This window comes from Mobula birostris, chromosome 24 (genome assembly GCF_030028105.1).
Source record: "Mobula birostris isolate sMobBir1 chromosome 24, sMobBir1.hap1, whole genome shotgun sequence".
In the NCBI taxonomy this organism is placed as follows: Eukaryota; Metazoa; Chordata; class Chondrichthyes; order Myliobatiformes; family Myliobatidae; genus Mobula; species Mobula birostris.
This window is the reverse complement of record NC_092393.1, coordinates 34,470,733-34,497,737: the sequence shown is the minus strand read 5'-3', so window position 1 is coordinate 34,497,737 and position 27,005 is coordinate 34,470,733. Positions and strand designations below refer to the sequence as shown.

The window sequence follows — 27,005 nt, the reverse complement described above, 5'->3', positions numbered from 1 at the left end:
ACTTTGTTGAACTATGGCAAAGCGTCAGCACCGTTATGCAGTGTCGGCATCCGTTAGTCTCATGAGACCATGGATTTGCACCTTGGAAGGTTTCCAGGGCGCAGACCTGGGCAAGATTGTATGGAAGACCCGCAGTTGCCCATGCTGCAAGTCTCCCCTCTCCACAGCACCGATGTTGTCCAAGGGAAGGGCATTAGGACCCATACAGCTTGGCACCAGTGTTGTCGCACAGCAACATGTGGTTAAGTGCCTTGCTCAAGGACCCAACATGCTGTCTCAGCCAACGCCCGAACTAGCGACCTACAGATTACTAGACGAACGCCTTAACCACTTGGCCATGCACCAACATGTTATGCAATAAAGTGCATTATATTCAATAAAAGTTAATTTCATGTTTCTCCAAATTCCTACACGATACAAGTTGTTTGAAATTATATTTGTGTTCAATTTCAGGTGGTCTATTATAAACAAAAAAATTTCTGAGGAAGCAACACTTTTGAAAAAATCTATTATCCACTGTTATCTTTGGCACAATGCCACCTGGGAATTGAAGTATGGTACATAGCCCAAGTCCCCCTTCATCCATAGAACACGTTACTTTTATCAGTAAACTTCAACACATTGGTCAAATATGATTTCCTTTTCACAAAATAATGCTGACTTTGTTCAACTACTTTTATTTTTCCATCTGGCCTGTGACAACACCTTTGGTGATTGCTCTTTGCATTTTCCCTAAGGCAAACATCAAAGCTAATTTTCCTGTAGCTTCCTGCTAACTCCTCCCATTTTTGAATAAGAGCTACATTTGCTCATTTCCCAAAATAATGGAACCTTTAAGACCCAAGAATGAAATCTATCCACACATGATAGCCCACAGCTCCAACAATTTGCTCAGTAACATTTCTCTGGTATTGTGATTTTCCTAAACTCCTCAGGAATTTCAGCTTGCTATGTTGGCACTGAAGAGTGAATTTGTAAATAATACACGAACGTAATGCTCTGAACTCACTTAACCCAATTTCTGAGCAGGGTGCATCATCAGATGGCTTTTGGACTCCACTGTCGCAGTGGCAAAATGATACTTTAATTAACTTAGTATCATTGACTAAGTGCATGACATTCATGAGAATAAAACAAGATTGAAATCTTTAACACCTCAATGAAAAAACAATGTAAGTTCTTGAAAATCAATAACATCACAATTATAAATATTGCTACAATTACAATATATGATGCTCTGAGATTATGCTCCTTTTATAAATGATTTACAGAAGATGAAGAAGTGGGAGGGTGTGTTAGTAAATGTTTGCATTTTATATGAAGGTTTACTGGTATTATAGATAGTATAGGAGGTTATTGTAGGTTACAATGGCACTTAGACAAGATGCAGATCTGGGACGACTAGTAGCAGATGGCATTCAATCTGGAAAAGTGTGAAGTGACACACCTTGGAAATTCGAACTTGAAGACAGAATGCAGGGTTAATGGCTGCATTCTTAACAGTATGGAGGAACAGAGGGATCTTGGGTTCCACATCCATAGATTCCGTCAAAATTTCCATGCAAGTTGATAGGGTTGTTGAAAAGGCGCATGGTGAGTGGGATACATAATGCCCTACAAGACATCTTTAAATGTGAAATACCCTTAGAGAGTAAGACCATATATTTTGGGTGAATACCTCAAAAATGGTTGAAAAGAGATAAATATTTAATGAATGTACTGCTGGTGGCTGGTAAAAAGACGCTGACCAGGAAATGGTTATCCCAGGAGAGCCCAACTTTAAATGTATGGATGGAAATTGCAATGGATATTTACAAAATGGAGAAGATAACAGCATCTGTTAATCATAAGTTGGAATAATTTTATTCATGCTGGAAAAGATGGTTTAACTACATAACACCTCATAGGCCTGATTTTATTCTCACAAGTCAATGAATATATTGTAAAAAAAAGATCACTCCCTGCTCTGTACATAGTTTTCTTTTGATTGTTCTTTCTTTCCTCTCCTTTCTATAAGTATATACCTCAGATAAATATTATGTGGAGGTTAGTGACAAATATGATTATATGATATATATGTACAGTATCTGAAATACGCCTTATGGAAATGTTTGATGATGAAATTTAATAAAAAAAAATTAGAAAAAAAAGGCGTATGATGTGTTGCTCTTCATTAGTCGAAGATTGAGCTTAACAGCAGTGTTAGGTAATGACGCAGCTTTATAAAATTCGGGTTAAACCACACTTGGAATATTGTGTTCAGTTCTGGTCGCCTCTTTCAAGGAAGGATGTGGAAGCTTTAGAGAGGGTGCAGAGTAGATATACCAGGATGCTGCCTGGATTAGAGAGCATGTCATGTGAGGAATGATTGAGTAAACAACAGCCTTTCTCCTTGGAGCAAACGAGGGTGGGATGTGACTTGATAGAAATGTACAAGATGATAATAAGAGTATAGATAGACTGAAGAACCAAAGACTTTTTATCAGGGCAGCAATGGTTAATATGAGAGGACATAATTTTAAGGTGATTGGAGGAAAGTACAGGAGGAAAGTAAGGGATGCTTTTTCTTTTAAACACAGAGAGTGATAGGTGCATGGAATGCACTGCCAGGGGTGGTGGCAGATACTTTTGGGACATTTAAGAAACTCTAAGATAAGGACATGGGTAAAAGAATAATGGAGGTCTTTTTGGGAGGGAAGATTGACCTAAGGGTAGGTTAATGGGTGTGTACAATATTATAGGCAATTGTAATGTTACAATTGTACAGTGTGCCGATAAGGTGACACCTGGAATACAACAAGCAATTTTGTACTTGCAACAGTACAGCACTGCACTGATCTTTGTTCAGAATTCTATGAATATTTGAAATAGCTCCAGTGCTCTCCAAGAACCTGGTGTTAAGAACTGAACATTTTTACTGCCTTGGCAGTGGTGACCGAACCTTCAGATGAACACTTCATATGTTTGACAGTCTGTCAGGTCATTGCACAGTTGGAAAGATTCAGAGCCTTCCGAAGATATTTATGATCATTTAGGTCACTAATCATTTAGTACATCAATAATTTAATAATTAATAGTTGTCAATTATATGATATAAATGATTACTATTTAGGGCATCACACATCAAAGTTGCTGGTGAACGCAGCAGGCCAGGCAGCATCTCTAGGTAGAGGTACAGTCGAGTCGACGTTTCAAGCTGAGACCCTTCGTAAGGGTTGAATTTCCAGCATTTGCAGAATTCCTGTTGTTTACTATTTAGGGCATCATTGTAGTGTAGTAGTTAGTCCAACACCATCATAGCTCAGGGAGTTGGAGCTTGGAATTCAATTATGCTGCTGTCTGTAAGGAGTTTGTACAGCTTTCCCATGACACGTGGGTTTCCTCCATCTGCTCCAGTTTCCTCCCACAGTCCAAAGGCATATCGATTACTAAGTTGTCATTGTAAATTGTCCACCAATTAGGCTAAAGATAAGTAGGTCGGTTGCTGTGTTAAAAGGCTCTTTTCTGCGCTGTATCTCTCAACAAATTAAAATAAAATAATTCTCTGAAGCTGTAATGACAGGCTTCAAGATCAGGATCTTTGGCCTGGCCATGCCAGCTACCAAATACCAATCGATACTAATCTATTTCCCAGCAGTGAGCCTATTTCTCATGGTAATTCAAGTGTTTGTCTAGTTATTTCTTAAATGCATTGAGATTATCGGCCAATAAAGTCAACTATTGTTAGTGCAGGTAATGATAACTGTACAACAATTTATTTCAGTAAATACCTTCTTAAGCATAAATGGACTCTCCCTATGAGTTGTATTTTCAACCAGGCATTGCATGACCTATGTCCCTATTTACAAAATTTTTCTACATAATTATACTTTCCTGTCTGGTTTATCTATCAGATTAAGAATCAACAAGTCTAACGCATAGCCTCTGATGTGATTTCCCTGTAAATGGAAGTGAAGGCTGTCATACAAAATAACATTTTTCTCTGGAAACATTTCCATTTCCTGACAGAGACCAAGAGATTACAATCTCAATTAACGAATGCAGATGAAACAAGTGTTAAACAAAGTACTAAATACTTACTCATTAATAGTGTCAGGTCCATTCATGTTCGTTTAGAATGTCTGTTGAAAATTTATACCCCATATTTACAAATCTTATCGATCTATCCAGGCCATGACTACTAAAAATTCTGACTATAATTGATGCAGTTTGTTATTAGCACCAAATTTGAACAAAAATTCATTGGATATGACCTGATTTAAAGCTCTAAGCAATGGATATGAAAAACTAAATGTCTCCGAAAGACACTGTTTATTTAATATGCCTGGAGACACGCAACAGTGTTAATGAACATGGTAATCCAAAAACAAAAGCCTATTCATTCTTGAGATTTGAACCAGACTTGACCTGTAAATTATGTATTTTCAGTCCCCAATTGCTACACAGCTTTCCAACACTTGTACTTGAGTGGAAGTTCACCAAGAGGAAAGAAAACAGAAGATTGAGACACTTTGGCAGGACAGACTTGAGGGACAGTCTGGCCTACTGCTGCTTCTATTTTCTATGTCGCTACATTCCGATGCACAGCAGATTTAAGTGCCATCTTCCAACAATCAAATGCAAAGAAAATACAGACTTTGGAACTATCTCATCACCTAAATTTGCTGACTGCTTATGAATATGACAAATAAATACAGAGCAGTAAACCTAATTGGCGTTATGACTTTCGAAACTGCAATTTGACAATAAAATATGCAGGGAGATAATAGCAGTTAAATAATAACATTTCAAAAGCTAAAACTTGAAAAATAACATAAGACATAGGAGTCAGCCGCTCCACCCCTAAATCCTGTTTAATCTCAGCAGGCGTCCTCTCTTTTTCTTTTCCTGGTTCCATTAGCCCTCAGTTCCCTGATCTTTCAAAAGTTAAAACATTAACTCTTTAAATACCCCCGATAACCCAGCTTTCACAACCCCTATCACCAATGTCAGTGAATTCCAGAGATTCGCCACCCTTTGCATCTTAATTTTAAATAAACACCCTCTAATCCTGTAACTATGTCCCCTTGATCAAGATTCTGCCATTAGTGGAAACATCTTTCAGAATCAGAATCAGGTTGATCATTACCGGCATGTGACGTGAAATTTGTTAATTTGCAGCAGCAGTTCAATGCAATACATAACATAGAAGAAAAAAATAAAATAATAATACGAAGTAAATCTTATACAGTATACATATATTGAATAGATTAAAAATCGTGCAAAAAACAGAATATTATATATTTTTTTTTAAGGTGAGGGAGTGTCCAAGGGTTCAATGTCCATTTAGGAATCGGATGGCAGAGGGGATGAAGCTGTTCCTGAATCGCTGAGTGTGTGCCTTCAGGCTTCTGTATCTCCTGTGAGAAAAGGGCATGTCCTGGGTGCTGGAGGTCCTTAATAATGGACGCGGCCTTTCTGAGACACCACTCCTTGAAGATGTCCTGGGTACTTTGTAGGCTAGTACCCAAAATGGAGCTGACTAAATTTACAACCCTCTGCAGCTTTTTTCAGTCCTGTGCAGTAGCATCCCCCAACCCCCACAATACCAGACAGTGATGCAGCCTATCAGAATGCTCTCCACAGTACAGCTATAGAAGTTTTTGAGTGTATTTGTTGACATACCAAATTTCTTCAGACTCCTAATAAAATATAGCCACTGTCTTGACTTCTTTATGACTGCATTAATATGTTGGGACCATGTTAGATCCTCAGAGATCTTGACACCCAGGAACTTGAAACTGCTCACTCTCTCCACTTCTGATCCCTCTACGAGATCCACCCTGTCATGTCCCCTGAGAATAGACAATAGACAATAGGTGCAGGAGTAGGCCATTCAGCCCTTCGAGCCAGCACCACCATTCACTATAATCATGGCTGATCATCCACAATCAGTACCCTTTTCCTGCCTTATCCCCATATCCCTTCACTCCGCTATCTTTAAGAGCTCTATCTAACTCTTTTTTGAAAGAATCCAGAGAACTGGCCTCCACTGCCTTCTGAGGCGGAGCATTCCACAGAACCACAACCCTCTGTGTGAAAAAGTTTTTCCTCAACTCCGTTCTAAATTGTCTACCCCTTATTCTTAAACTGAGGCCTCTGGTTCTGGACTCCCCCAACATCAGGAACATGTTTCCTGCCTCTAGCGTGTCCAATCCCTTAATAATCTTACATGTTTCAATCAGATCCCCTCTCATCCTTCTAAATTCCAGTGTATACAACCCCAGTCGCTCCAATCTTTCAACATATGACAGTCCTGCCATCCCGGAAATTAACCTCGTGAACCTACGCTGCACTCCCACAATAGTTAGAATGTCCTTCCTCAAATTTGGAGACCAAAACTGTACACAATATTTCAGGTGTGGTCTCACCAGGGCCCTGTACAACTGCAGAAGGACCTCTTTGCTCCTATACTCAATTCCCCTTGTTATGAAGGCCAGCATGCTATTAGCTTTCTTCACTGCCTGCTGTACCTGCATGCTCGCTTTCAGTGACTGATGAACAAGGACACCTAGATCTCGTTGTACTTCCCCTTTTCCTAACTTGACACCATTCAGATAGTAATCTGCCTTTCTGTTCTTGCCACCAAAGTGGATAACCTCACATTTATCCACATTAAACTGCATCTGCTATGCATCTGCCCACTCACCCAATCTGTCCAAGTCACCCTGCATTCTCATAACATCCTCCTCACATTTCACACTGCCACCCAACTTTATGTCATCTGCAAATTTGCTAATGTTACTTTTAATCCCTTCATCTAAATCATTAATGTACATTGTAAATAGCTGCGGTCCCAGCACCGAGCCTTGCAGTACCCCACTAGTCACCGCCTGCCATTCTGAAAAGGACCCATTAATCCCTACTCTTTGTTTCCTGTCTGCCAACCAATTTTCTATCCATGTCAATACCATACCCCCAAGACCATTTGCTCTAATTTTGCACACTAATCTACTATGTGGAACCTTGTCAAAGGCTTTCTGAAAGTCCAGGTACACTACATCCACTGGCTTTCCCATGTCCATTTTCATGGTTACATTCTCAAAAAATTCCAGAAGATTAGTCAAGCATGACTTCCCCTTCGTAAATCCATGCTGACTCGGACCTATCCTGCCACTGCTATCCAAATATGCCGCTATTACATCTTTTATAATTGATTCCAGCATCTTCCCCACCGCTGATGTCAGACTAACTGGACTATAGTTGCCTGTTTTCTCTCTCCCTCCTTTCTTAAAAAGTGGGATAACATTAGCTACCCTCCAATCTGCAGGAACTGATCCTGAATCTATAGAACATTGAAAAATGATTACCAATGCATCCACGATTTCTAGAGCCACTTCCTTAAGTACCCTGGGATGCAGACCATCGGGCCCTGGGGATTTATCAACCTTCAGTCCCATCAGTTCACCCAACACCATTTTGTGCCTGATGCGAATTTCCTTCAGTTCCTCTGTTACCCTAGGTCTTCTGGCCACTATTACATCTGGGAGATTGTTTGTGTCTTCCCTAGTGAAGACAGATCCAAAGTACCTGTTCAGCTCGTCTGCCATTTCCTTGTTCCCCAAAATAATTTCACCCGTTTCTGTCTTCAAGGGCCCAACTTTGGTCTTAACTAATTTTTTCCTCTTCACATACCTAAAGAAGCTTTTACTATCCACCTTTATATTTTTGGCTAGTTTACTTTCGTACCTCATCTTTTCCCCCCGTATTGCCTTTTTAGTTATCTTCTGTTGCTGCTTAAAAGTCTCCCAATCCTCTGGTTTCCCATTCATCCTTGCTATGTTATACTTCCTCTCTTTTATTTTTATACTGTCCTTGACTTCCCTTGTCAGCCACGGTCACCCCTTACTCCCCTTGGAACCTTTCTTCCTCTTTGGAATGAACTGATCCTGCACCTTCTGTATTATTCCCAGAAATACCTGACATTGTTGTTCCACTGCCATCCCTGCTAGGGTATCTTTCCAGTCAGCTTTTGCCAGCTCCTCCCTCATGTGTCCATAGTCCCCTTTGTTCAACTGTAATACTGACACTTCCAATCTTCCCTTCTCCCTCTCAAATTGTATATTAAAACTTATCATATTATGGTCACTACCTCCCAATGGCTCCTTTACCTCAATTTCCTTTATCAAATCTGGCTCATTACATAACACTAAATCCAGAATTGCCTTCTCCCTGGTAGGCTCTAATACAAGCTGCTCTAAGAATCCATTTCAGAGGCACCCCACAAACTCCTTTTCTTAGGGTCCAGTCCCAACCTGATTTTCCCAGTCTACTTGCATGTTAAAATCCCCCATAACAACCGTAGAATTACCTTTGCGACATGCCAATTTTAACTCTTGATTTAACTTGCACCCTATATCTAGGCTACTGTTTGGGGGCCTGTAGATAACTCCCATCAGGGCCTTTTTGTCTTTTCAGTTTCTCAGTTCTATCCACACTGACTCTACATCTCCTGATTCTATGTCCCCCTCGCAAGTGACTGAATTTCATTCCTCACCAACAGAGCCACCCCACCCCCTCTGCCAACCCATCTGTCCTTTTGATAGGATGTATATTCCTGAATATTCATTTCTCAGCCCTGGTCCTCTTGCAGCCAGATGAATTCTCCGAGTTAGGGAAAATGAGTCATGAATCTCACATTTCAGCTCTCATTTACAACATGCATATCACCTATTTGAGCTGTGAATCAATTAAAAAGCAAAATTCTCCTTCTAATTGTCATGAGACATGCACAGACTTGTCATTTTATTGTTCAGCTTCCCATGCCATAACCATCCTAAGAGGCTTCTTCAAAATAGCCTCACCTTCCAACAACTTCCCAACATTTACATTGGTGTCAGCTGGAGACCTTGGACCTTTGATCTCTGAGTGTTCCACTCTTGCCCACTGATGTAAAATTCACATGCATGGCACAGTTGTGAGATGCTATTACAGCGTCAGTGGCTCAGGTTTAATTCTTGCTGTTGTCTGTAAGGAATTTGTACATTCTCCTCAAGACTGCATGGGTTTCCTCTAGGTGGCCAGGTTTCTTTGAACATTCCAAAGATATATGAGTTAGTAGGTTAATTGGTCATAAACACATAAGAAATAAGAGCAGGAGTCAGCCATCTGGCCCATTGAGCCTGCTCCGCCATTCAATAAGATCATGGCTGATCTGTCCATGGACTCGTCTCCATCTACCTGCCTTTTTCTCATTACCTTTAACTTCCCCTACTATCGAAAAATTTATCCAACCTTGTCTTAAATATACTTACTGAGGTAGCCTCCATTGCTTCATTCAGCAGAGAATTAAACAGATTCACCACTTTCTGGGAAAAGCAATTCCTCCTCATCTCCGTCCTATATCTACTCCCTCAATTCTTGAGGCTATGTCCCCGAGTTCTAGTTATGTGTGTAACTCGGTGGCACAGGCTTGTTAGTGCAGAAGGGTCCGTGACCATGCGGCATCTCTAAACAAATAATTCAAGTTTATTCAAGGGGGAACCAATGAGCATCCAGCAAGCAGATACCTCACAACAACAATTAACTTCATGGCCTGAAGGAATAGGGCAGCAAAACTTATTCCCCACTTCAGAGGGCTAGTTCCTAGGTTCGATTCAACCCCTGCAGTTGGTATCATTATTGTGACATCCAGAAGAAGTTGAGTGAATAACCCACCACTGTGAAGATAACTCCAGCAAAATATGAACAGATACCACACAGAATCTCTCTTTAAACTGAATAGTCTTAATAACAATGCATATTGCACTGTCAAAGTTTCATGACTCATTTTCCCTAACTCGGAGAATTCCGCTGGTCAGTTGAAGCAGATATTGCCGGCGCACCAGTCTTTCCAAATTATCTGCAAGCCTCGTATTCTTGCTGACATGAATATTTTGTGCAGTGAAGCATCTGTTAATTAGTTTATGGAGTGTTGCAAAGTTTATTTGGCTCCAAATTGTCTTTAATCAGAATTTTTTTTATCTGGGGCTACAAGGGTGAACTTTTGTTCACAAAAACAAACATGATAGTGCAATTTGCCTTCAAGTTCAGGAAACGCTGTTTCAGACTGACAGCTTCCCAGTTTGTCCACAGGATATTTCACACAAACTGTTTTATTCAGCTCCTTCAGGCTCATCAGCACAACATTAGAACAAAGTATAATTGCATCTATTGTTTTGAAACTTTCTTTATCAATGCAGGTTACATAGACTCTTTGCTATATTTCACTTGCTTACTTCCCTGCTGTGAAATACACACAAAATGGCAATACTCCAATTAACGATTAGCATTTTCTTTAAAATATTTCACCTGATATGATCACCCTGACACATTTTTATCATTCTAATTGCAAAATCAGAAAAGTTACAAATTTATTGTGAAGTTATTTGCATCCTGATGGATTGTGATTGACTTTGCTGAAAATCAGACTTCTTAGGGAAGTATGGAATATAATTGAAATTTGCAATTCCTTCCCTGGCCCACTTGGAGTCAGTACAGTCTGCTCAACACATCAGAATACAAACTGGATCACAATGTGTTAACATATAGCTCTTCATCTTAAAGTGTGCTGGATTGTTGGTCATTCTTGGCTGTGTAAAGAAGTGAGCCAAATGGCAAAGATTTATTCAAAATGGAAATCTATCATTTGGTCTATTGTGCCTCAGCTGACTCTTTGAAATAATTCCTGTTTGCTGTTGCACACTCTTACTTTTTAAAATCTGCAATCAAAAAACTTCCTCATCTTCAAATACTTGCATAACACACTTTTAAAGCCATCTGTGGAATTATCTTCATAATTTTTAATTAATGACATTCCACATTCTGGTACCTCAGTGAGGTGCAATGTCTCCCCTCCAGACCCTCCCCATAATAGTCCTTCTCATTCTGAAGTGAACCAACAAAATAGCAAGTATTGCCTTCCTTCACATTTACTGACAATCTTCCTCATTCAGATGGCAGCACAGAAATCCAACATGCTCTACATTGTTTTAGAAATGTGTAGAATATGGCTGTAGAACCAGCACAAATTCATTTCTAAATGAGCTGATATGAAAAGAGACCTAAAACAAATTACACTTAAAGATTTTAAAAATCATAATCAAGGATCCCAATCTGGTTTATTTTGTTCCAGTCTGTTTACCTTACATACACATACATATTTAAACCACGCTTCAAATGATTATAAACCATTTTGCAAATCTGCTTAAGTAATATTGATGATTATTAAGTAATGATTGACAGGCAATCATCTTTTTTTGCCACAGATGGATAAATTATCAAGATCCTGTACAAGGGGACAAATGTCACACAACCATGATTATATATCCCTAATCTCTTGTACAGCTACTCCAATGTGAAAACTAGAAACTGACTTGTTGCAAAATGTAATAGGCAATGAGAACTGATGTGCGGATAAGATAAAGCTATATATACAGTGCTCTACTTTCTGCAGTAAGCATTTCATTTCCACGTTCCTGATAGCAACCCCAGCCTGACAGAAGTCATGGGAATATATACTTTTTTATACTTGAGTCTATCTCTATCATTGACTTTCAGTCTCCCACTCTTCAGAGGTGAAAGGAAAAATCAAAACAAACTACTACTTATTTCCCTAGATGGCTTTCGTTGGGATTATGATCAAGATGTTGAAACTCCAAATTTTCAAAAATTAGTCAAAGAAGGTGTAAAGGCAAAATACGTTACACCTCCATTTGTTACAATAACCTCCCCATCTCACTTCACTTTGCTAACTGGTAAGTGCTTTTGAATGAAGTTCACTTTGTTGATAACCTGGATAATTAGATTGCTACAAAATCAAACTAATTGAAGAGAAGTTAAATTATGTAAATGTTTTCTAGGAAAAGCACCAACCATTGAAATTAATGTGAATCTATAGATGACTGCATAATTTACAATACCTTTTAATTATCCTCTGGTTTAAAAGATACTTCTGGCAATTTTTGTTTAAACACATATATATTATTCTTATTCCAATGTGAACAAAAGAACTGTTTGGCCAAAAAATTTCTGTAGAAAATTGGTAAGTTTACGATTAAACACAAAGTGGAAGAGACAACCACGGTGCAAGTACTGAAATCCAACAGTTATTATGCTCTGATTGCCACACTAGTATTAATTCTTGACTTGTAAATCAATCATCATTGGAGAATAAGTAAATATACATCTGATTTTTCTGAAGGAAGGTATATAGAGTCTCACGGAGTAATCCATAACATGTGGTTCAATACCACCACTGGAGAGAAAAAGTCATATTACCAAACACAAGGTGTTAATGAATACTGGGACAATGGAAGTCTTCCCATCTGGATCACAGCTCAGCGTCAGGTAAAGTATAAACATTGTGGTATTGCAACTATATGTTTGTGAATAGAAGTGGTACGCGTAATAGCAAATTTTCTGTGGGCCTAGCGACCAGTTCCTTCAATCTCCATTATAAAACTCCATTCCAGCGGCAACTTCAGTGATCCCCTTAAAAGCAGCTGGCTTGGCTGACAGGCTCTTCAGAACAGTGACTGCAGCATGTGTGGCATGTGCTGGGGGAGGAGCTGCCAATAAATTGTACAAAGGGTGTCTTGCAAAGCATCCAGACTAGTTTCTTCCACGTTTCTTCAGTGCCTGTACAATACTTCTAGCAGCAATATCTGTTGTGAAGCAAGTGCATACGTGCCATTCTTCCATTTTGGTACCTTTGGGTTCAGGTTGTGCATGGCACAATGAGCATTATGCAATTCATTTCAGAAAATAAGACAACAGAGCAGAAAAAGACCATACAGCTCTTATTTGATCCACTTTCCTCCTCATCCCCATAATCCCTTGATCCCCTTGGTATGCAAAAATCTATTGTTCAGTCTGGAATATATTCAACAACAGAACATCCACAGCTGTCCGAAACAGAATTTCTAAGATTTACAGCTCTTCATTTCCCACATCGCTCCAAACGACAAAACCCTGATCCTGAATATTTCAATGGCTTTATTTTTTTTGAAGTTATGCAGACAGCACAGAAATAGACTGCATTTATGCTAAAAAAAAATACACTGGCCATGCATGTGAAAAATTCCTTTAAAATCTTGTTACATAAATAGACAGTAAGATGGCTCTTTAATATTCTAGAGCAGCACAGGAATGCCTCAGGAACTGAATTTCCAAAATGCAGACCTTCATAACCTAGCACTGATGGGTTTAATTATGTACATATCAATGAAATGTCTATAATCTTCAAGTTGGGCAAAATCCATCTGGAAAGTTCTACAAAGACCAATTTTTTTAAAATCTGAAACATTTAAGGATGAAAATATCATTTTCACATGGAAAGTGGATGTGCTCTCTTTTTTTTACAAAAATCTTCTTGGTAAACCTGCTTTTTCATTGAATGCCCACAGATCAGCAATTGCCATAAAGAATTGACCTAGGCATATTCAGAATATACTGCCCAGCTCCTGTCTCCCTGGCCAAGGCTTCAAATGACTTGCCTAGGAGAATGTTCCAAGGCTAATCAGACTCAGGTCTCATTTCTGCCTGAACATTTAATAGGTGATTTTGGGACAATCCTGCCTTTTGAATTTAAGGTTTATGCAAATATGTTTAAGAACTTTATTAGATCCAATAAAAACTTGTAAGCCAAGCTTGACACCACACTAGGGTTCCATTACTAGTGGTGTTAAACCAAGACGTACCTTCCCAAAGAGACTAGCTATCACTTTTCTCCCTGGAATCAGATCAGATCCCTAACTATACTCAACAAATCTAGTAGATAAGCATGTAAGAAAGAGTATCAATGCACAGGTATATAAAGAGGGGACTTCATTAACAGAGCATTTCATGCCAATTGTATTTCCGAAGGGTTTAAAGACTGGTTCTATTCATTTTCCTGGGACCAAACCTACCTATCAGGGAGAGAATATTTTCCTGAAGATAGTGGAACCTCCGCTTTACAACTATAAGAATGCAACAGCATGGAGAGAAAACATTGACATAGTAATGAAATGGTTCACTTTGGATGATCTTGATTTTGTCACACTCTACTTTGGTGAACCAGACAGCACAGGACACTTATATGGACCTGAATCAGAGAAGAGAAAGGCCGTGGTGAAAAAACTGGACAGCACACTAGGTTATTTATTACAAAGCATCGAGAAGTACAACTTGAAATCCAGACTCAATGTGATTATCACTGCCGACCACGGAATGACTACTGTACTGAAGGAGCCAAATGTGACCGAAATCGTGCTAAAAAGGTTCTCCAATTTTTCATTCAAAGACACCGCTTTTGATTTAGTTGATTATGGACCCACTGGCATGCTTTTACCCAAACCGGGAAAGACAGAAAAAGTGTACCAGGCTCTGAAAGGTGCCCATCCACATCTAAATGTGTTCAAGAAAGAAGACTTACCAAAAAGATTTCGATATTCCAACAATGAAAGAATCCTCCCCATTATCATTTTTGGCGATCTTGGTTATGTGGTTCATGGGGTAAGTACTTGGTTTAAAGTGATTAATTGGAACAGGGAAAACTAGTTATCAGATTTCTTATCTGAATATGATGGCTATCAATTGTGAGACTGCAAAAGAGAATAACGTTCGTGTCTTTCTCTATCCTAACATTTGTGTTCATTAATTAACAAAACATTAAATCAAGTTAGTTATTACATTAATCCTAGAAGTGAAAATAAATCAAGAAAATGAGAAAAAAGGAACAGGATTCCACCATTAGATATGATCACGGCTGGTTGATGCTTGTTTCAACATTTCTTCTCTGCCAATTCCTCATAAACCTTTAATTCCTGAATTCTCCAAATGTTGATCAACCTGCACTTAAAATAAATCTAAAGATCATCAGATTCAGGAGCACAGAAATCCAGAGATTCACGATCTTCTGAGAGAAGAAACTTCTATGCATCCCACATTTAGTTGACTGGCTCCTTATTCTGTAACAGTATCAAAATTTCCACTTTTTAACTAAGTGCGTCAGTTTCTCCTTGAACTTCTCTGCCATGATCTCTCCTTTAAATCTCATGTTCTTTGTCTTCCCCTTTCCACATGTCTGTCTCTAGATTGTTGGCATCTGCTTCCTAATTGTTCAACTTGATCCATTTATGTTAAATATTTATATATATATTTATACATACATACACACATACACACACATGCCAGCTAGTGGCGTAGTGGCATCAGCGCCGGACTTCGGAGCGAAGGCTCCCGAGTTCAAACCCAGCTAGCAACTCGACCTCGTAAAAAAGAAATTGCCTGCCACAGAAACTTCAACAGCAAAAGTTGATGGCCTATGCTCCCTCGTGAGTTTAAAAGACAATTTCCTTCCTTTTCCATATACACACACCAAACCAACGCTGTAAATTGGGCAACCAAGTCTTTAAAAGACAAAATGGGGTTACTTAAATTGATTACAAACAAATGCCTGGAGAACTGGTAATACTTTTAAAACCAATTTCTCCACTAAACCTGTGCTGATCACATTTGAGCCTTCGTGCAATTACTATGGGGACGTAAATCAAAGTCTCAAATGGGACTCCTGTAGATTGACCCAACCAAGAACAGTAAGAAGACTACTGAAGAGCAAATGATGTAAAGGTTATCAATATGAAGCATGCATTGAGTGTACAGAATTAAGAGAACTAAACTACACAGGTCACACAAAATGCTGGAGGAACTCAGCAAGCCAGGCAGCACCTATGGAAAAGAGTTCAGCCGATGTTTCAGGCCAAGATGTTTTCAGGGCCGAGACAAGACGTGTGTGGAGAAAAGAGGAAGAACCACAAAGTGATTGGTAAAACCGGGGGGTTAGGGTGAAGTAAAGAGCTGGGAAGTCCATTGGTGAAAGAGATACAGGGCTGGAGAAAGGGTAATCTGAAAGGAGGACAGAAGGCCATGGAGGAAAGAAAAGGGGGAGGAACACCAGAGGGCACTGAGAGAGGGAAATGGGAATGGGAATGGGGAATGGGGAATGAGGCATGGGGAATGGTGAAAGGCAGGGGGACATTACCAGAAGTTTGAGAAATCAATGTTCATGCCATCAGGTTGGAGGCTACCCAGACGTAATATAAGGTGTTGCTCCTCCAACCTGAGTGTGGCCTTATCGTAACAGTAGAGGCGGCCATGGAGAGAACTAAACTGTTAGAAATATTTACATGTAAAAAATAAATGTGTAGACAGAGCAGATTATGCAAATAAAAAGCATACATACCAAACTTATATGACAGAGGAGAGGTTTACTCAAAAACAATACCTTCCCTTTTAAATTCCAACAGACTAAAGCCAATGAAATGCATTTAAATTAGATTGGATAGATTCATAATAAAGAGGAGTAACTCAGTTAAAGATCATTCAGGCATTCTCTGAAAGCAATAGATGCTTCTTCATAGAATGCTCTTCCAGTTTGTCAGGGCAAATCAAATAACGTTCAGAATCAAATATTTATATTGTTGGGGAACTCAGAACAATACACAGACCCAGACATTCAATCGTCTTTTGCTTTCATGGCCATGTGAGAATTGTCTCTCAGAGTGCAGCGACCCTGAATTATAGTCCATAATGCTCCCTTTTAAGATAGCTACAGGCTTCAAGTGAAAGTTTCCTGAAAAGGTGAAATGATGTAACAATCCAAGCATTTATGAGACTGTATAAAAGAAGCTTTTCACAACAAGCCCTGCAGCTGCGGGAGGGTGGTTAGCAATTAGCTTAGCTGGTTACGTTTTAAGAATACTTGGTTTTCCACACCCCCTTTTATCTTATCAACATTTTCTGTTCCTTTATACCAGAACATTCAGCAGTCACACATGATCATTAACCGTCTAAATTCCCTCACATGGGTGTACCTTAATCACCTCAAGTCTTAATTTGTATTGATGAACTGTTTTTTAACATTTAACTATTATCCTACTCTAACAAGATTGGACTTTGGCAGTGGATCGGGACAATAACAATGAGTCAATGAGCAGGGGTATGAACTATGCAAATATTATTTAATTCTTTCTGTATTTGCACAGTTTGCTGTCTTTTGCACACTGGCTGAGCACCCAGGTTGACGTGATCTTTCATTGATTCTATTATGGTTATTATTTTATTATGGATTTATTGAGTATGCCCATAAGAAAATAAATTTCAGGGTTTTATGTGGTGACATACATGTACATTGATAATAAATTTACTTTGAACTTTGAATTTTGAACTGCCAGGTGGATCTTCACAGCACTGGGGATAAGTTCAGCAGGAGGAGTGAAAAGATATGTAATAGTAATTGGGAATTGTGTTGCTGGGGGAAAAAATGCTGCTCTCTAGAGCAATGCACAGGAGCCTCAAAGTCTGTGCTGCTTCCCTTGTGTTAGGGTTCAGTATGCTCTCTCGAGGCTAGAGAGAAATGGTCCAGTTGTAGCGACCCACTAAAGGAACCAATGACATAAAAACAACAAAGGAGGCGTTTCTGGTGAAGAGATTATAACAAAACAAATGAATTAGTTGCACACGTAGGGAGAAATGGGTGCAACAGCCATCTGAGGGACATGGTTGCCAAACTATGAGTTATACAAAATGGAAAGGATTAATGAGTTAATTCTAATATTAAAGAAGGGAATGAAAAAATTAGGAAAGATCACAGCTCAGAAAATTAAAAAATACAATCAAATTAGTTAGAACCAAGAAACAGCAGGACCTGAGAACATTGGTGGGAGTTATAAGTAGGTATCCCAATGTGTAGCACAATAAATGAGAGGTGCATATAGCCAGAGTATATCGTAGTAATGGAGAACCTTCATCTAAAATAAATTGGGCATAGCAAAGGAACAGCCCTAGTGCAGAGGATGATTCCATGGAGAATAGAATGGATAGCTTTCTAGATCAGTATGTTGAAGATTTAGTTTTGTGTAACTATTAAAGAGTAGCTAATAGGTGTGAATTAAATTAGGGAACAATGATGATAATGTGATGGAATTTCATATCAAGATTGGAAAATTTCTGTGGTGCATATTTTACATTAGTTTGGTTTCTTCCTCAGCAGTTCCTGTCAGAACAGGTCCACACTTTCATCTTCACACTGTTTTAATTCAGCTGATGTCTCCTTCTCTGAAGTGAATAATTAACTAAGCCTTCGGGTGGCATCCAATAGATAAACAAAGACTTAGGTATCCAATTTTATTGATTACATAAATAAACTTATGGGATCCAACCGTAAAATTCAAAGTTCTGGATAGCAATTAAAGTTAAAACTTCTTTGTCATAACTCAGCACATTGCTCAATTTTAACATCTTTACATAAAGTGTTGGACGAACAATTCAAGTTGCTTCAAGGGATAATATTGTAACAAAAGTGGCTCATTACACTTCACACAAACATGACGTGGTATCTGTAGGGCAATTTTCCTTTAATAGCACAGAGGGAGGTATCATCTGACAATGCAAAGATGGAGCTGCTCCAGTGAAGGGAATACCAAGAAAGGAAACAGGCTTTTCTTTAAAAACACTCATGTTGGAAGTATAAATGGTCCCATTTATCAAACATGGAAGAGTACTGTATAGTACAGGCCTTTCACCCCACAATATATGACAACCTTTGTATCTACTCTGATCAATCTAATTCTTTCCTTCAATATAGTCCTCCAATTTTCTAACACCTGTCTGCCTAAGAGTCTCTTAAATGTCCCTAAACTATCCGCCTCTGCTACCACCGCCAGCAGTGTGTACCATACACTTGCCCTTTCTGTGTAAATAACCTGCCTTTTGTCGGGTAATGTAATGGTTGACAGATGACACATTTTTCATAACGGAAACTGTCCTACGTAATTCATAAACACAGTCATTGAGCTGCTGTGTTCACTAAGAGACAGCGTCTGATGTAATGACCTCAGTGCAAGGCAACCGCTTTTGGTTTATCGTAATGGAAATAAAGGGCTACGGCTTTTGTTAAGCAAATAAAAGGACTTTCATACGTTTTATTGATAAAATCTTCGATTACATTACCCTAAAATCTAACATCCCCCCTCTACTTTCCTCCAATCACCATAAAATTACGTCTTCTTGTATTAGCCTTTGCTGCCCTGGGAAAATGGTGCTGGTTGTTCACTCTAATTCTGCCTCTTACTATTTTATACACTTTATACACCTGTCAAGTTGATCTCATCATTCTTTGCTCCTAAGAGAAAAGCCCTAGCTCACGCAATGTTCCCTCATAAGACATGCTCTCCAATCCAGGCAGCATCCTGGTAAATCTCCTCCACACCTTCTCTAAAGCTTCCACATCCTTCCTATAAATGATGTGACAAGAACTGAATGCAATTTCTTTTATACACCTCAATGTAAAAATAAATCTTTCAGGATCTAATTGACCATCAGAAAACAACTAGTGCAGTGATTGAACGGAAAAAAAACAGCAATTTGCGTAAATCTGAAACTAAAGCTGCCAGAATCTGTTGGGAGAGAAAGAACTTAATGTCAATGACCTATTGTCAGAACTGGAAAAAGGGAAAGCTGTGAAGAGGGAATAAATGAGTAACTTCAAGTGCAACTCCCCAGATATACATAAAGCTCTTGTTGAACTTCTGAGAAATATGGTTCAGATTCTGCCATGTGGATGATTTGTTTGAACTTGTCACCCATTGTTCAGTCAGCAAAAGTTTGCTGATTGGAGTAATTTACTTCCTCTGTTCATGGTGAAACAAAATGGAAGGTCCAGATAGATGCCCCTTTCCTCTGTGGTTCCTGTAGTACCACCCTTCACTTGGATAAAGTAGTTTGCTGCTGCTCATTGTCCGATTAACCAAAACATGGTACCAGAGTCTGTTGGTGTTAGATCAGCTCAGGAAAAATCAGTGCTTTCAGAGCTCGAGATAAACAGATGGAAATAAAATGAACAACTTCTCTTCTTACTAATCTTTTGATGTATGAATGATTTGATAGCTGGTTGTACAAATCCCAGCAGGCAAGTACCAAAATAATCATGTAATAACTCTAATTTTTTAATTAATCGAAGCAAGTTCCATCTAATTACATGTCAGTCTGTGTTAGATCGCAAGTCCAAGTATAAATTTATGCAAAACTGGTAAACAGTCAAGCAATATGCATATTAGGCACATCAGAGAAATTTAACCCTCACAAGTTTGAATTATATCCTGTTTTGTAAATTCCAACATCCACACCAAATAAAAATTGCACGTGTTGTAACCACACTCCAACTAATGCTGTTGCAGTTTTGGATGAGAGTGTATACTGGCAATTTTTGATGTAAACATCCACACATGACTTTATTGCAAATAAAGCTGACAGGCACTGTGTGTAAGATATGACTATTTTGTAGATATTCTGCAAATGATGAAAAGCAATGGGCAGATGTTGCATTACTTTTTCCTCGACAGTCATAGCTGCATGGCAACAGGCTGATTGCATACACAATTACAACTGCATTGTTGATTAGTGAATTCAAAATATATTTATATACAAAAAGTAGAAGATTTCCTTGTGTTTGCGAGATTGATAGAATCTTAGTTTTGTGTATCAGTTCTATCTAAAGATATTCCATTTGTTTTTTGCTCTAACTAAGTGGAAAAAAAACATGATAAATTGTCCTTTGGGGCCATTATAAATTAGGACTAGCAGGCAGTCTGAAAGGAGATGAAGGCTACACTGAAATAGTGGGAGGAAGCATTTGATGCATGAAGATCAGGAAAAACTGGTCTCACTAGGTGGACTATTCCTGTAAACTCCACGTAATTCTATGCATAATCACAGACAAGTTGACAGCACGCACAATATTTTATGTTGAATGAAATTAGACATCATGGTGAAAATGGTTTAGAATCCAAATGAATCTTCTATAATTCTATATTTTGTTTATGTCAACTGTTTTCACCATCAAATCAAATAAAAATGGGAATGGTTTGTAGTGTTAAACATGTTGTCAAAATGTATATGATCAGAAAAAGACTTTACTTAAAGATACCTGTTTCCAAACAAGCAGAACCAAGGACACGTTGCATACAACCACAAATCTTGCTACCTTTAAATTATCTCCCATTCATAACATTGGGTTAATGAGTCCAGGACCAATCCTGGAAGTCACTGTTTGGCTTTGCATTAAGAGTCTGGGTCCAATATGGCTCTATGTATATATTTATATTATTTTTTTACACATATAAAAATGATGTAAATATCTGCACTGAACTTCGATGCGAGTGGTCCTGGGTTCGAACCCAGCCATCTCCTTGCACCCTTTCTATCTGTGCTGAGCTGAGCACTCAGCTAGCAATCAGCCTCGTAAAAACAGGCAAATGCTAACAAAATGGCTAGGTTGCTGCCCAATGCACCAAGAGGCATGGAGAGGACCAACAATACTCTTTCACCCGTTATGCCACTGGCATTTAGGGCAGCAGTGAAGGTCCTCCATCTCTGGCGGTGTTCACCACTTCCTTCATCATGTCAGTAGCTTCCTCTAGGTTTTCATTGCTGTCCGCCATGCAAGTTTTGAGTGGAGGCTCAGAAATACCACCATATTCAGATGTAGAAAGGAATCTTCATTGCTCTTTTCGTAACAATTTTGCTTTACCTGTCAGCATTATTAGCTCTGAACTGAACCCCTGAACATAGAGGAACAGTGGACTACCCTTCAGCTGGCCCCCCTACCCTTTGACTTGTTTGTCATGGGTGACTCTACCAAACAGCCGAAGTATAAAGCCCTGACGCCAGCCAACTTAACTCTCTGGGTCATTGAGGCACGCAAGCCTCTAACCACGACAAGGTTGTGGTACTATTGGAGGAAATAATAAGTACACTATAAAGTCATTCTTCTGCACATTTTTCAGTATTTAATTTTTTTAAATAATCTGTTATCTTCACATCAAATTCACGTGTTACGTGGTGAATGGTGTGATTTCATTTTCTTTGTAATGATATAATTCCTTTATCTGCCACTAAATTTCTCTCCATTTATATATTAATTGCAAAAGTAGGAAAGAATGTACTCCTTTGAGAAATGTATAGGGCTCCAAAGGCAGAGGTAAGCAATATGAATGTTATAATTGCCATTCATACAACTGGTGTGTAACATATTTTCAATGTTCTCCATTACATTCTACATGGGCACCCTTCCCATCATACACTAGAGATTCAAAGTCCAGTTTAACAAAGGCGAACATGGATTTGATAACAAGCATATGGACATGAAGATGATTTTCCGTGCATTTGGCCCTGATTTCAAGAAAAATTATTTGGCCGAGCCATTTGAAAGTGTAAACATTTATCCGTTAATGTGTGAACTTCTGAACATCCATCCTGAGCCAAACAATGGATCATTGGTATATACTCGAGCGATGTTGAACTATAACTCAAGCAACAGTGACGGTAAGGAAGGTTTCAGAAAGATGAAGCTCAGGCACATTAATGATTATGAATGTTACAGAACATTAGAATAATGGATGAAAACATTAAGAATAAATTTAAAATGCTCACTTGCTTTGTGATACTTTTCTGTATATTTTGCATTTTGTAAAAATATATCCAATCTTTAAAGGCAGTCATTTTTTCTCCTGAAAATGAAGTCAACTCTGTCTATTCACAAGATGTCATAGGTATTTTTTAAAATCAAAGTCATCTTCTATCCTACTGTTACCAAAACCTTGCACGGACTTCCTCTACACAAAAAGATGAACTCCTGATCTCCCAGTCTATTTCATGATCCTTATCTGCCTGCACTAAACTTTTTCTGTATTGTTTTTCTTTTTGGTACCTTGATGTACCAAGGTAAGGAATGACCTGCCTGGGTGGCGTGCAAAAAGCTTCTCACTGAACCTCAGTACATGTGACAATAATAAACCGATTTCAATTCCAGAGTATTATTTGATGATACATCTGGAGATTTCTCCAAATTCAGAATGCAACTTCCCAGCAAAATCATTTTAAACATTTACAGGCCTGCTGGGAATAAACTCAGCAAATCGAGCAACACTCGCAACAGAGCAAAATTGTCAACATTTTGGGTCAATGAACTTCATCAGATTTGTACCCGCAATGTCAAGTGCTGTGTGACCTACCAAGTATTTATCAACTGCCCCTAAACTAGCTTCAGATTTCCTGCATCTGCACTTCTTTGCCCCACTCATTTTCAAGATTGTTTTCCAATACTAAATTCCCATAGAATAATTCCCTTTCATTATTCAATTATGATTGACAACTTACCTTACTTAATATCTGATCAATTCAAAAATCAAACTATTAATCCTTTCTCTTTTCTCTCTGATGATTACAATATACTTGTTACAATATCAGAGAGGTGCTTATTATGGCACTGTGAGCACAAACTTGATAGTTGCATATGTGGATCGTCAGCACCAATTCCACAATGTCACATCTACAAAGAATTCTACTAAGTTTCAAAGAATTCAGCAAACTCCTTCACTCCATCCATAAAAAAACAGGATTTGCTGGTGGCCAACCATTTTAATTACAGTCCCCATTTCTGTTCTGATATGTCGGACCATGACCTACTCTCAGGTTGGAGGAGAAACACCTCATATACCCTCTAGGTAACCTCCAACCTGATGGCATGAACATCGATTTCTCCAGCTTCCAATAATTTCTACCCCTCCCCCTTCTCCAATTCCCCCCTCTTGCCTCTTCTCCACAGCTACCTATCACCTCCCCCTGGTGATCCTCCTCTCCTATCAGTTTCCTTCTTCTCCAGCCCTTTACTTTTTCCACCTATCACCTGTTTCCTACTTCACCTGGCATCACCTATCACCTTCCAGCTTTACTCTTTTCCCTCCACTCTCCTCCTTAAACTGGCCTCTTCCCCTTCCTTTCTAGTCTTGATGAAGGATCTCGGTCTGAAATGTTGACTGTTAATTAACTCCATTGATGCTGCTTGACCTGCTGGGACCCTTCAGCATTTTGTGTGTTTTACTGTATTCTACTAAATTTTAATTGGTGGGATTTTAGTGCAGCTACCAATTATGTGCTGTTAACATAAATATTTCTTGAATGTATAGACATTTCCCATGGAAATGCCATTGTATTAGAAGTACTTTCTTGTGAAAATCAAGAAGGATCTCCCACCCAAAATGTTGACTCCATTTCTCTTCCCACAGATGTGGTTTGACCTGCTGAGTATCCTCAATATTTTCTGTTTTTTTTTAAATTTTATTTTTATTTGGATAAGGAATTCACAAGTATCATGTACTTTTTCCACACTTATAACCTTTTCCATTTTTTTATATGTATAAAACTATAATTATTTATACATTCTTAAGTACACATTGAGATGATATAAAAGGAAATTAGACACTTAAATAGATAATGATGTACAGTGGTAATTCTAATCTATTAGGCTAAGTAATGGTATTAGTCGTTAAGAAACATAGTAACAATAGTTTCCATATCTCTCTTCTGGACCATTTCTTCTGGTCCAAAATGTTGTATGTAAGCCTATGTAACAACCATTGTAGGTGTTTATATCCTAATTTGTTCATGCTTGCTCCTGCCCCCCGACATAATTATCCAATCCCTATGTACTTATTTACTTAATTTTATCATTTTTTATCCCTTTCCCAAATCTTTTCCTTTACTTGTATTAATTCTCTATTTTCCAAAAGAAAACAAAAACAGTAAACATTTAGACTAGGGGTGCTTACGTTGGCAATATTACTGTGTTGATGAGAAGAGCAGTATAAATCATTAGGAGAGTCATCTAAAGTCTGCTCGCATTGGGGTTATATATTCAATCCATTTATTCCAGATTTGATAAAATTTTTCTTTTTGAATTCTCAGGGAGTAAGTCAACTTTTCCATTTTAAATATTTCCAAGATAATTTCATGCCAATCTTCTAATGTAGGTGGTATTGGATTTAGCTACTTTCTAGTGATTGATTTCTTACTTGCCGCTAAGAGGGCCTGCAGCAACTTTATATCTTCCTTCTGTTCAAGAAACAATACATGCCCCAAATAGAGCGTCTCAAAGTTCAGAGGTATCTGGGACCTAAGTACCTTAACTAATGTTCTATGAATACTTTCCCAATATATACTTAATTTAGGGCAATCCCAGAAAATATGAAAATGATTTGCCTCCTTGGAGCCGCATAACATTTTCTGTTTTTTATTTCTGTTTCAGTTTCTTTTGCCTTAACATTTAAGAATTCTTGCTCACACCATAATACCTGTGACCTGATTTCACTGAAAATGTTAAATGTGCTCCCAAATTATCTTGAAGGATTATGCACATTCAAGTCTTTTGCTTCCTTTTAATATCCTGTTTTCTCTTTTCAGTCACCAAGAATTCAACATTGTTTCAGGTGATTGTAGGGTTGGCAGTCATTGTTGGCCTTCTGGTTCTGGCTGCTCTCATTGTTACTGTTTATTTCCTTATAAAGCGGAAATGATAGATGGTAAGTACCTCAATGTCCCTTGCAAAATGTGTGAATTTAGATGGCATTTTTAAATAAGTGCTAATATTACGCTAGTGGCTTTTTCACTCCTTCCTCAACCTCATATATGATTGTTCCTAAGCATCTCTTTTCTGCTGCCCCAACAGCACTTGCCTTTTTCCCCTACCATGTTGGTCATTCAGATCTTGATCTCTGAAGTGTGCTGGAGGGAATCACGACTGCCCAGTACACCATGACTTTTGTTTCAGATGTGAGGTATCAATGTACAAATGCCTTTCATCACAGAGTGCACTGGACACTAAGGCAGTGGTGAATTTCATTATTATTTGCCCGCACTGGAACAAAACCTCTGATGCTTTCTCTTTATTCGGCATTCTGTCATTGCTTTACCTCATTCTACCTCAGTGCACTGTGTATTGATTAGAACTGCATGAACAGTATGCAAGACAAGCTTTCCACCGTATCTCAAAGTTTAAAGTATATTTATTATCGAAGTACATATACTGTACTGTACTGTACTGTATATTACAGGCAGCCACAAAACAAAGAAACCCAACACAGCCCATCAAAAAAGACAGTCAAACACCCAATGTGCAGAATAAAAACAAATCGTGTGAACGATATAACTAAGTAACATTCAGAACTGAAGTTCATGAAAGTGAGTCCACAGCCACAAAGCCAGTCATGCCCAGTCCAGGAAACTATTAAGTTGCAGGCTACAGGCTCAGTTCAGCGCAGAGACAAGTGAACCTCAGGAGCAGCAAGCTGAATACTGGCTTGTCCTTCTCCCTCAGTCCCAACATCCTGACCTTTTCAATCTGTCCCAGCACTTAAATCAGCCAAACGGCAGGTTGTTCCTCATTCTCAGACCCTCGCTATCTTGGTACATGTAACATTAATAAACCAATTCCACTTCTGGCATGGTAGCTCTGACAGCACTGAACCACTTCAGAATGGCAGGGCTCACTACTAGTGCTGTACCTCCTATAATGGATTGTCTTGGAATGAGAAAGAAAAGGATGAGGGAACCCCAAAACAGTTCATTGTATTGTTGTCAACAATCATGGAAGGTAGCTAACAAAATCTACAACATGTCCACGAGGTTGAAGCAGGATCTTGAAACAGAAAAAGGGATATATAATTGGGAAATACGGTTACAGAGTCTCCTTTCCTCTTTTCCAGAATACAATATGAAGATCAGAATCACATCCAAAATATTGCTCCAGTCGTTTAGCTCTCAGCTATGCTAACATGGATGCCCTGGCTGTGCTTCAAGCCTGTTCTCTTCACTACGATAAAGTTTTAACCTACTTATTTCAGTGTGAATGAAATCTGGAAATTAATTTTAATCTATTTTCATATTTTTCCATAAACTTATCAATTAATGGATATAAACAAAGTAATTTGAATAGAACAGTTGTGCTTGCCGCTTTGCCGTCAAATTGCTTACCTGTGACTGGAAGTCTCTGCTTAATTGTGCAATTGAAGTAATTGGTTCAACAACAAATAAAAATAGGTTTTCAGCTTGTATTTTGATCAGCCAAAATCAACTTTTGATGCTTCCCCCCACCCCCCCGCCCAGTTGAG

At 38.6% G+C, this 27,005-nt stretch overlaps 1 protein-coding gene across 1 annotated transcript; it reads left to right on the top strand.

The window, feature by feature from the left end:
- Positions 1–11,524: 11,524 nt before the first annotated feature.
- LOC140187029 (ectonucleotide pyrophosphatase/phosphodiesterase family member 7-like) lies at positions 11,525–25,412 on the top strand. The gene is made up of 5 exons (XM_072241893.1): positions 11,525–11,774; positions 12,221–12,366; positions 13,885–14,514; positions 22,146–22,392; positions 25,300–25,412. Exons 1-5 carry the CDS (start codon positions 11,525–11,527, stop codon positions 25,410–25,412), a joined length of 1,386 nt encoding a protein of 461 aa, XP_072097994.1.
- Positions 25,413–27,005: the final 1,593 nt, after the last annotated feature.

Coding starts and splice junctions, on each gene's coding strand:
- LOC140187029 (XM_072241893.1), top strand. CDS start 11,525: ATGGGAATATATACTTTTTTATACTTGAGTCTATCTCTATCATTGACT. Junction 11,775..12,220: donor TCACTTCACTTTGCTAACTG/GTAAGTGCTTTT, acceptor ATTTTTCTGAAG/GAAGGTATATAGAGTCTCAC. Junction 22,393..25,299: donor CAACAGTGACGGTAAGGAAG/GTTTCAGAAAGA, acceptor TTCTCTTTTCAG/TCACCAAGAATTCAACATTG.